Source organism: Apium graveolens, chromosome 5 (genome assembly GCF_009905375.1).
Source record: "Apium graveolens cultivar Ventura chromosome 5, ASM990537v1, whole genome shotgun sequence".
Lineage (NCBI taxonomy): Eukaryota > Viridiplantae > Streptophyta > Magnoliopsida > Apiales > Apiaceae > Apium > Apium graveolens.
In genome coordinates, this window is record NC_133651.1 from 287,202,164 (window position 1) to 287,214,354 (window position 12,191).

Consider the following 12,191-nt stretch of genomic DNA (forward strand, 5'->3'; position numbering starts at 1 on the left):
AAATTCAAAACCCTATGATTCCGGATCTAAACTACAAAATCTGAATACATACGATATATATATATATAGATATGTACAAGTCTATACATACATATATACACAGCAGTTGGTTGAAGAAAACATAAAAAACAAGTAAGATGAACAGTTGCAGTCTAAATCTGCTCATTGTGCTTGATAAAACTGAGGGATAAGGGAAGAATCATTTACCTTTGTGTGTAATGAAGAGATTATCCGGATAAAGTTGGAGAAATGATCAGAGAATAGGGCTGATTCCGAGCAAAAAGAAGATCCCGTCAGTGTTGATACTTCTAGAGAAAAGGGGAAAGTGAAAGAGAGAGAAGGTAAAAGTAAAAAGTAAAATAATGAAAATTTACCTGTATTTATAGTTGAAAAGGACGTGGGATAGCTGTCAATCACGTTCATCACGTCGATCACGATTCCCGATAAAGAAGGACCCGTTTTAAAACCGCTTGGAATTCCAAGGACGCGCCCTCATCAGAGTTACAGGGATTTGATAAGAATATATGATGATAAAGAAACTCTAAGTTTCTAAAGGACGCGCCCTATTGGTTGTGCGCCTTATAAGATAATTGTGAGAATATGAATATTTATGTAAATTTTAAGTAAAGATGAGAAATTCCAATCTCATTTTCAATAGCATATGGAATTTGGGGGCTAGTTGTTATGCCCAAAAATGGTATAAATATTAATTCGGGTCAAAGTCAGGGAAAATGGTTAAAATTAAGATATGAATGCCTAGAATTAAGGAGTGAACAAGGCAAGTTTCCCTTCTGAAAAGGAGGAAGGTGTGCCCTTTGATTAAGGGAAGGCGCGCCCTGTGTTTATGAAGGATTGTGGCTTTGGTGCACCCTGTGAACGTCGAAGGCGCGCCCTCTTGAGAAAAGGGAGGCGCGCCTTGTTGATTAAGGAGGAGACTTTTGTTGATATCCTTGGGTTGATCTCTTACCTATGGAAAGTGCTCAAGGCGCGCCCTAAAGTAGTAAGAATGATTTGATGAGATATTAGCTTGGCTATTTGGACGGGTTTTTTTAAAGGATTCAAGGAAGATGGAGATTATTATTACTAATATATTTGATGCAGGTACTCTATTGAAGAACTCCTTCCTGTAATGCAACCACAGGAAGGCAGTGTCTGTGGTCAGAAACCTTCAGGGGTATGCCTAGACGGAAGGCCTCCTCCTGTAGCCAATGAGTGTCCTCATTGGGGATGTGGGATAAATTCTGGTGTGTGCTTTGGGAGTTCTGTCTCTGTAGTCAACGGGTGTCCTCGTTGGGAGACTTCGGAGTATACTGCACTTTGCACCCAAAAGCTAAGGATCACTTGTCCTACAATCTGGTAGGGGCTCCTTATCCGGGGGACAAGGATGCGTCCAACATTTGGGGTGAACCACGACTATATCTGCGTCCACGGATTAGAGAAACAGTTGGTAGTGGAGGGTTATCCTTGGCCAGGGAGATGCCTTACCCGTGAAGTCTCGAAGCCACGGACGAGCCTTGGGCCTTTGGGATTGGGCCTCATCGGCGGATATTCCTAAAACTAGTAGAAGACGGTTTTCAGTAGGTTTCCTACTAGGTCTCGGAACAAGAAATCTAAGCCCATTAAGATTCTTGTTCCCAAAAACTACGTTGGCTTGATTCCCTATAAATAGGGATACGTAGGCAAATTGTAAGGGGTCAGAAGCGAGAGCGCAAAGGAGCCACCATTAACCCTAAACAATCTCAACAACCAATCACTACCGCCACCAAACACTGTTCATAAAATCAGTCGATTACTGTACACGTTTTCCGACAAAAAACCACCATCACAAATTTTATTTCCGACTACGAACCTCAAATTTTGTTGTTACCAAATTTATCCATCAACGGATACCATATTTGTATGGACTTGTTTTGGGAGTGGTTAATGGTGTTTGTTACAAAAGTATCCGGAAATCTAGTAATAATAAGAAGCTAGCATCAACTGGGGTGCCGGTCCGACATATTTTCATAGATGACAATAACAAGTTAGCCACAGCTGAGATCCAAGAAATAGACACAGGTTATACCAAGACGCTAGCTAAAGCACAGGTGCAGCTCCAGGAAGGAATTTTTTTTTTCTTATAGATACTTTAAGTTTCTTGTGTGAATAGTTTTATGATCTCTGCCTTTAACACTGTGCTCCAGAAAATTTTTAGGAGAGATGATAAGAGAAGGGATGGGAGGAGAAGAAAAGAGAAATAGTATAAGAAAATAAATCAGTTGTGGGTTCCGAGTTTTTGTAAAAAGGAGAGAAAGTGACTATGAAAAAGAAAATAATGTGAGAGGATCTTTTTAAATCTTCCCATTTTTGGAAAGAAAGTTTTGGGGGGAAATTATAGAAATTTTTTTCTCCTAATCACTTCTCTCGTCAAAAAACTCGGGAACATGTCTAGGATGAAAAATTTTAAAATTATATTTTCTCTTTTTTTTTCTCCATTTTAAACTCTGGAGTACAGAGTTAGTTCTGAGGTTTTTTTTACATAAATTTGAATATTTGTCAGATGAACTATTAATCGGGTACAGTATTGCAAGCACAACGGCTTTTGGTAAAACAAACTGTTATACATACTTGGTATTTTGTTGTTCCATCCCACTTCTAATTGACATGTCATGTATACACAGATACTTGTTGAATTTTTCTATTTCTTTTACTTGTAGCATCGCAATTAATTAATTATCATCATATATCTGTGTGGTCTTTTGCCAAGGAACTGTTCATGATGTTGCTATGTAATGAATTATTTCGTCATTTAACCATGTGTTTTTTAGGATAAAATACTATAACGGAGGTCAGTTCAGTAAACCTAAAATAAAAAATCTCCCTTTTTATGTTTGAGAACTATGTAGGTAACGAGTTGAGTTATAAAAATTTAAGGATTTGTCGGTACAAATCTGGTGCGCTACGTAATGAGTCCGGTTGTAAACTAATATGAAACGATGATTGTGTGCTAGATAAGTGTGCATATGCATTCTATAATGGGTCTTAATGCTGAACATAGAATGTATCGGTGATGATTATGGTGATGAAAGTAGTGTGAAGAGAGCGGTGAAGACATTGATGAAGAGAGTGTGAAAGGATTTGATGCAGATGTGTCTAGCAGTGAGATGAGCAGTGGTGCCGAATCAGGAAAAACAGAGAGTATTTTAAACAAGCTAAAAAGAAGTGTCAAAATCCTGAAACAACTTTGGATGCTCTCCGGGAATGTTGTTGTTTGAGGCCTATTAGGAAGCTTTGCCCCTGGGTTAGGGCTGCACTTATAATTCACTTCCTGACATGCATTCTATTTTATCAATCTTGAAGAGAAACTTACCACTAATGAGACGGAATTGATGCTGGTTGTACTTTGGGGTATCTGGTTTCATAGAAACGAAAAAAAATCATGATGAAACGGTGGTCCATGGGTTCCTTGATTCTTTGGGATGTGGTGCTGATAAAAAATCTTTCACAAAATTCAACCAAGACTTTTGTGAATGTGGCATCTAGTAGATGGGTTAAAGCTCCCAATGGTACTGTCAAGGTTAATGTGGATATAGTGATCGACTCTCTGCAGTTTTGATTCGTATTGGAATGGTGGTTAGAAACGCGAACGGAGTTGTTTTGGCATCTGCGGTCTGGTCTATATATATAATTTCTTTGCCCCTGAGGTTGCTGTGGCTATCCAGTGCAGTATTTGTCAGTGTGCCAGGATGGAATCAGATTGTAAAAGCAGCACTAATAAGGCTCACTCGGATAAGGAGCAGGACACTTCTCTCTCTCTCTGGGACTGATATATTATCAAAGATATTAAGAACATGAGTTCTTATTTTCTGGATGTCAAATTCTCCCATTGCTTTAGAACTTGTAACTGGGTTGCTCATACACTTGCGAAAAACGCTTAAGATGCTGGATCTAATCGTCTGGTGGCCAGGATTTCCTGATTGTATCCGGCCACATCTCATGTTTGATGTAATAATTAAGGACGCTCTTTTTCCTCTGATTTTTGCTCATGGGAGGTTTTAATGAGGCATCTTCTGTAATAGGAAGTTGAAGTCTGTGCTTAGTCCGTGAAAGTAGTTTAGTTATAGATTGCTATGAGGCTTAGTTAGTGTTTATCTTAAATAGTTGAAGTTAAGAGCTATAGTTCTATAAATAGCTCCCTGGTCAGGTGTTTTAGTTTACGGAAAATACCAATATCATCTGATCTTTATCTGTACTTCTCTCGTCTATCTCTCTTTCTTCTTCATCTCTTCTATTTCTTCTCTATTGTTACTAGTTGCAGCGGCTTAGTTCAAGTTACTGTTATATCTTCCTTTAAAAAAATACTATTGCAAAAGCCTAACAGAGAGAGATGGTTTTCCTAAAAATGATCTATAGAGGGTCCAAGCAGGGTGCAGGGGACATTTGTCCTTGGCACAACTTTGCAGGAAGACTTGCATATTGGTTATAAAGCATTAGCTTTTATCGGTTATAAGCGTAAGATCTTGGTTGAAACAAATTTCAAAATTAGAGCGTCACAAGTCACAACCCTCTAAACGCTTGTTGGTTATAAGCGTATGATCTTGTCATCTTGGTTAAAACAAATTTCAAAATTATAGCGTCACAACTCTCTAAACGCTAATTTGTCTCATGTATTAAGCTTTATACATTGTGATTTAACTAGATATTTTGATATATCTATATGTATGTGTGTATAGGTATTTGTATACTGTGTTCTTATTATGGCTAAATTTGTTTTAAAACCTTTTATGGGATGCCCTGAAGATATTTGACAAAATGACTCAAAAATGTGATGTTCTTTTTTTGAAATATTTTGATTTTGGGGTATGCAAAGCAGGTGGTGCAATGTATTTGTTCAATAAGATGCCTTTAACAATCATATTTCTTGAAATGTAATTCCGGTAACCTGCCAAGTAACGCCTTCCGCTTATGTAAAATGATGCAGAAAAATACAAAATAATAACTTCACGAGCACCAAGTTCACAGTTTCGAGGCTCTTTCAGCTTGTTCTGTTATTGATCTTTACATGCCCATTGCCCAGGTATATTTAAAATTTTAAACTCGTTCACCAAAGAGACATATAACTGGTAGCTCAATTGTTTATACTTGTAAATATATCAAATATTGAGTTTGATTTTTGGTAAATCTGTGTAGGGATTTAGGTCTTGTATTATTAAACATGTTGTTCTTCTCTCAATAATTAATACTAATATAGATACCGGAAAGAAATAGTAGAAAGGAAGGCTCATTGCCTCGTTTATCTAGCATCAGATCAATAATTAAAGAAAAAAAAGGCGATTTATATCATGTTTTCTCTTTACAGGAAAGGGATTTCCTCTGGTGCAATTATGTATATTGAGGAGTGATGATGCAGAAGAAAGTCCGCTTAATGCCTCATTTCAAAGCAACTTCAACATAGACTGTCTAGTTCCCGACAAAGATTTACGTCACTGGGACAGCAAGCATGAAAGGTGAAACCTATACATGTAGCATAGAGACTCTGCAATCACATGGTACAAGGAGAGGAGAAAATCTTGGTGGTAAGTTTATTTCTTACGTAATACTTCAAGAGTACTATAGTTTTGGTATGCTCTGGTTTTAAGAACTGCAAACCTTTTTATCTCAAACTAATAATAACTTTGTAGCTGTTTCTAGTATTAGTCCAGAATAGAAAGTTGAGATGTTCAATTTGCTCTGATCATGAACATTTGAACTTGTAATAGTATGCCGCACTAGGTGAGTTGGAAAGCTCTCTTATCTACGATTTGAAGTAAACAAGCAACCAGTTAGTTATCACTATCTTTTTCATAGTCTAGCTAGAATATTTGAGAAAAAAGTTGTATCTTTGAAAATTACCCTGAGGTGGCTAAACTTTATCCACAGACCCGCACTTATTAACAATTTGTTCTGGATACTCTATTATATAAATATAAAAAATGATAAGTTTCCTCTAAGAAAAAGTTCAAGCATTTTTATGTCAAAATTTACTAACATATAAGTTAATTTTACCCTTATAACTTAGCTTAAGTATAAATAGCATCTGAATGGGGGTGTTAGTTAAATGATTTCTGTTATATTATAAAAGAATGCAATTTATTGTACCAGGTATAAAGCCAAGGACTTTTTAACTTAAAACCAACAATATAAAGCAACTTTCCTATAATCCATTTCAATCAATACTTGAAGTTGGGATTTTTTTACATTCTGTTTTTATATTTGCCAGAATACAACATTCCTTATATTTGTAGATACAATTGCTGCCATATATAATTCTTAGAACTAATCTTGCAGAAAAATGAAACTACAGAGCTAATACATTTTCCTTTTTCTCGGTGTATATCAGTTGTCACATTTATATAATGTTATCTGCATTGAAACACATGAGCTCCTATGAAGACATTTGGACAGAAATGGAATGCTTAAGATCACCGACATGTATAGTATGTTCGCCCATTGGAATTCTTCGAATTCCAAACTTGTCAACAACACTTAGATGTTTGCACACATCGACGTGAATTCTAACCCTTTGTTGAGCTCCTGCTAACACATGAACTTTCTCGAATCCAATCAGTTGCTTATTTGAATCCGAATTTGCAGCTCCCGGAGGCACCGTGTATGCAAGGAGTGTGTGTGGACCATCCATAGTCCCTGTATTCTTAATATCCACATGTACACCAACACTAAGACCATCACAATTTGTGTGTATAACTCTAAGACTCTCTCTCAACATTGTAGTATTTTTGAAAAAGTGACTATTGGCTAATGAAACTGAAACAGAAGTTGGGCCATGGGCTAAACTGTGGGCAAAGGTTGTGTAACTTAAGCCATGCCCGAAAGGAAAGATGACTGGGCCTTTATAGAAACGATAGGTTCGACCCGGGTAGCCTCTGGCAGGATTTGCCCTCATGTCCATGTTTGTCATTGGTACCTTTGCCAAATAACTTTGTGGGTACCATGTCATTGGCAGTTTCCCCCCTGAGATTTTGAATTCATTGCGTAAACAGCATATTAGAAGATACTAGAAACAGCATATTGTGTATATTATGTGCACAAAAGTCATGCATCAGTTGTGTGTAGGAAAGATCGAGTATGCGCAGAAAATTAACTAATGTGTGATTCTTTTGTGTGTCTTCAACATATGTTATAATGTAGTACAACAATATATCTGAAGTGTATGAATGTAAGGTCAAATTTTATATTACCTGGATTTGTCATGCCAAACAAGACATCAGCAATTGCGGTTCCACCTTCTTGACCAGGATAGCCTGCCCATATAATAGCAGTAATTTTGGGATCTGTCTTGGCGAAACCAACATCAATAGGACCACCAGACATGAGAACCAGTATAGTTGGGCCTCTAGAGGCCCTGGAAACTCTAGATATCAGTTCTTGTTGATGCCCAGGTAATAGAATATTTGCTCGATCTCTAGCTTCAGCTTCAATGGATTGATCAAGGCCCATTACTAACACAGTTGCATCAGCATGCCTGGCAGCTATTTCCGCAGCTCCAAAAAGCTGGTTAGAAGTACATGCAACACCGATGCAACCAGCCTGATGAGTAGTCCTAACGTACCGAGCTATACCTTGTACCGGAGTAGTGTATCCGCATGCCACACCTAAACCAAAATTGAATAGTAAATCATATTTAACTCCAATGCTTAGAGCTAAATTATAGACATGTCCGCTCAAAACCTCAAATACAATAAAATTTATTTCTTTGTATTACCATCATTAATTAGTAGTAGTGTGATCGGTAATTTGTTCTTGGTTCTGTAGAACCTTGTATGCGAGTATAAATTGTAGTTAAACAAAAACATAAAGTCCAGCTTAAATGAGAACCAGGAAACATTATGTTTTGTTTTTTTGGTTGCTAATAGCGTCCTGTACTTTGTACTCAACGTTTGGTTCTCACGAATTTTTTGTACAAATTTTAACCTATGTATTTGTAGTTAAAATTTTATATCTGATATGTGAAATTTACCTGCATAGTTGCCTATCATAGTAACGGTTGCATCAGAATTGGGCCCAATGACTGCAACAGTATGGTGAAATCTAGTAGAGAGTGGTGGTGAACGTCCACGATTCAAGAGTAAGACGATGCCTTGACGGGCTGCTTCAAGTGCAAGCTGACGATGAGCTGGAGTACAAACATCTCTTGGACCCAAGTTTCCATATGGCTGCCTAAGCCCATCAAACATTCCCAGACGCATTTGAACTGTAAGTGTGTTTGCCAATGCTGTGTTGACATCTGCTTCAGTAAGTTTTCCTTGTCTAACAGCCCCTTCTGTGAACACTGCTAAGTAAGGCCCGCAGTCTAAATCCAAACCTGTAAAATTGCTAAATTGTTAATTCCACCGGCTAACATAATAGGCCATTAAGTGTAATTGAAAATGAAGCAAAATGCTTGATTGCCTGCTTTAATTGTTGCTGCAACAGCATCTTCTGGTGTTCTTGTGTAGTGTTGGCTCTCGTATAGAACTCCAACCGAATCACAATCAGAAACAATATATCTGTAAATTTATCATCCACCATGTACAAACATCAATAAATTATCAAAATATGCAACTTCGTTGTAAATTTTTACCATGGCCATATTTCAGAAATTTATGATTCTTCTAAATTTGAATACTTGAATTGTAGGATTACTTCGGACATCAGGTAGACTATACATTATTGATTTGTGTAGTGACATTTCATCTTGAGCAATGTAGTGAATTGTAGATTGAACTGTGTGGCTAAGACTTACCCGTTAAGGTGCCATTCACCGCGAATGGTATTCTTTAGGAGATTCGGATCTGCACAAGTTGGAACTCCATTAACTTGATTGTATGAGCACATTACACTTGCAACTCTTCCTTCTGTTACACACGCTTTAAATGGTACATCATAGGTGTCTTGTAAGTCCTGCTTGCTAACCTACATTTATCATAAAGTAGGCATCTTGTTATATTTTTGTATCTTTTTATTTGCGGATTTTGGGAAACAGTTATAAATTAGAAAATAATTACCCTAGCATTGAAGTGAAAACGATCAACGCCATTCCAATTATCAAGATCATATGCAGTGTAATGTTTGCAACAAGCCGCAACCTTCAACTGGTTCCCTACATTACCTTGGAGTCCACGAACGTAGCTAGCGCCATACCTGGCAGCAACCATAGGGTCCTCTCCGGGAGTTTCTTGTCCCCTGCCCCATCTAGGGTCTCTAAAAATGTTAACATTAGGACTCCAAAATGTAAGTCCAGCCATTCCTCCATTGTACATTGCTCTTCCTTCATCTGATACTACCTGCAATATTCTCGACAGTAAAATAGTAAGTTAATTAATTACCATAATGAGGTTAATTCATCCATATATAATTCATATGTTTTAAAGGAGTTTAATGTCCGGTAAATGTTAAACTCATCCATATATATGTGAATTTTTCAAAATCGAGTTTCATTCACTTCCGGTAAATTTTCATCCCTATAGTACTAAAACATGGTTAAACTGAGTGCATGTTACAGGAGTACCAGCAAAAGGGAAGGGGATTATTAGTCAAAATAAATCTATCCTTGATAAAAAAAATGACATGACTTGATAAGTTAGAAAAAGGGACTTATAACAGAACAGGGTAGAATGATTAAGGAGATCCACTCCACCTTATGATGCATCTGTGATTCATGTTAGTCTATTTTCATTTCATTGTATTAATAATTAAAGATACTACTTGCGTGAGGGATGCTACTATATCAACAAAGCTGTCTATTTCAGTTTTCACCATCTTAATAAACAGATTCCAGCTGACAGAGATACGTGTAATATCCATAATAATATTTTCTATATTTATATTTATAAAAATATTGATCTGAGAACCATACTTTTTCCCCAAAACACACATATATATATAAGCATTTTAAATATACGGTCCCCTACTATATCATAAATTCGCATGCAAATTAAGGCACTAGAATGGAACAAGAAGAGATATAGATGCATGTCAACTTGCACCAGCAATATATTCCTTGACCCCTACTTTATTTGTCTTATAGGTACATGTTAACTTCAGTTTTTTTTTTTAATATACATATCACTCTTTTAATCTCTTAATCGCTTTTTTCCTAATAGTTGGAAAAAAAAAAAGACAAAAGCAAGAGAATCAATTGAAATTTGATTTTTTTAATTACCTTTGTACATTAGTTAAAGTAAATACAAATTTGTCCAATTTAGACTAAAAAAGTACAAAAAGAGTTGTGCTACCTGACATATGGTGCCAGACACTATAGTCTATTATCTATATATGTGATATTGGTTGCAACTTAACTTTAGTGGGTTGATTGGTATATTTTTATCATATTTTGCTAAATGTTGCTACACCATTTGTGTAGGTATGGGCAAGAGCATATAACCATAATGTTAAACTACCACACATATTATTTGACACTATTAATTTAATTTCATACTCCTCACATGCCACTTTTACTGTTAGGCAAGGCACCAACCTCTCTGTAACTTAATGTCATATATAGATATAAGTGGCCTTTTGCTTAGACTTTGGTACTTCATATTAAACTAGTTAAGAAATTTTTTTTATATATTAAATAATATCTATATAGCTAACTCTATTCACATGTCCTGAGGACCAAGTAGTCCCCTATTGAATTCGATTTGTAAGTATTGAGTTTGAATCGGTGTAGTGGTTAAACTCTTTCACTTTTATAAACTTCAAGATTTAAGAATTTGACTCCTCACATATGTTTGAGTAATTATCTAGTTAAAAAATATATGGAGTTTGAAATATTTGCAGTGTTCATAATAATAAATATTTTACTTTCATAGAGTCACAAAATTTTTAGTCAGGTTGTAAATTTAATTGGACTACTGTTTTATTGTAATGATAAGTAGTACCTGCCCAATTCTTTGCCATAGAGAATCGTTGAACGAAGCAGCAGTAGTGATGACCTGAGGAAACTGGGTGGCACCTGGAAATGCACCACCAAATTTAGTTCCCGGACCGACATTCGACACGCCATGAAGGGCCTCCGACCACCACTCATACCCTAATATTCCTAACCTCCGCACAGAGGCAGCATTGTTTACTAACAACCCTACTTTCTCATGCAATGTCAGCCTTCCAATCAAGTCCCTAACTCTATCACCTACTCGGAGTGACACTCTGCAGAAGGGTAAATTTTTTGTCATGCCATTACTTGGGTCACAAGCAAAAGGCGGACGTGATTCGCCTCCGGTAATGGCATATACACATATAAGAATACAAATGAAGAGATATAGTAGTGATTTTTGGTGCATTTTGAGTGAAGAGAAAAAGAGATGTTTTGCTAATTTTTTTGCGTTGAAGAAATATATAGAGAAGGATGTAGAAAAGAGTGAAAGTTAAGTGTGTGTTATATAGAGGGAAGGATACGTTAATAGGAAGGGATTGTGATATGGGCGGCTAATAGCCATCATGATTGGAATTTTATGCACTTAATTAAAACGATGTCGTTAACTGAATAATGCAACTTCTTTTATTCATCTGTTTCAGCATGTACAGATCATACAGATTATGACACAAAAGAGTCAGGTTGATACACTAACAAAGTTGAGTTGTTAGTGATGAGTTTTTAGGACTAGCAAAGTTGTTATTTGTTATAATGAGTTTTTAGGTGAAACATACACTTGAAATTCAGTTTTAACGTTCATGTGCTTGTTACTTTTGTTATGCCAAATTCATATCAGACTCTCGTGCATGTCTCTAATCTAGAAATTAATTAGGATTGAATGATTACATGATTAATCATGTCATTCACAAAGCAAATCATCAATACGATGATAACTATAATTACTAGACAATTTCATTGTGCTTGCTATTTAATTTTGACAACGGGTTTTTATATTGATTACACAATTGTGTGGTTGACTTTGAATTACCTGAAATCTCGTTTGATAGACTTATTTGATTGACAAAAATAAAGAAAAATTTAAATTTTTATTGAACATAAGAGTTTGTTCACCCACCTCCTTGGTAGCTCAAATTTCCGGTAATGAGCGAGAAGTTTCCTACTTGATAATTAATTATTGTAAAACTTAATATTGCAAATCTATCAAGCACCTAGTATATTAAGGTATAAAGTTAAATGTGTAATTGAATTGAATGTGTAAGATTGAAAACTAAGAAGATATGATTCTTCAGCGTTG

At 36.1% G+C, this 12,191-nt stretch overlaps 1 protein-coding gene and 1 long non-coding RNA gene across 2 annotated transcripts; one reads left to right on the forward strand and one right to left on the reverse strand.

Annotated features, from left to right (window-relative positions):
* Positions 1-2,837: 2,837 nt before the first annotated feature.
* LOC141661799 (uncharacterized) lies at positions 2,838-5,881 on the forward strand. Its single transcript, XR_012550139.1, has 3 exons — positions 2,838-4,228; positions 4,961-5,056; positions 5,339-5,881. It is a non-coding gene; the product is annotated as an uncharacterized LOC141661799 (long non-coding RNA).
* Positions 5,882-6,159: 278 nt separating this feature from the next.
* LOC141659102 (beta-D-xylosidase 1-like) lies at positions 6,160-11,375 on the reverse strand. The gene is made up of 7 exons (XM_074465853.1): positions 10,902-11,375; positions 9,024-9,302; positions 8,762-8,931; positions 8,428-8,525; positions 7,997-8,341; positions 7,218-7,631; positions 6,160-6,990 (listed from the first exon to the last, which is right to left on the reverse strand). Exons 1-7 carry the CDS (start codon positions 11,301-11,303, stop codon positions 6,404-6,406), a joined length of 2,295 nt encoding a protein of 764 aa, XP_074321954.1. The 5' UTR covers positions 11,304-11,375; the 3' UTR covers positions 6,160-6,403.
* Positions 11,376-12,191: the final 816 nt, after the last annotated feature.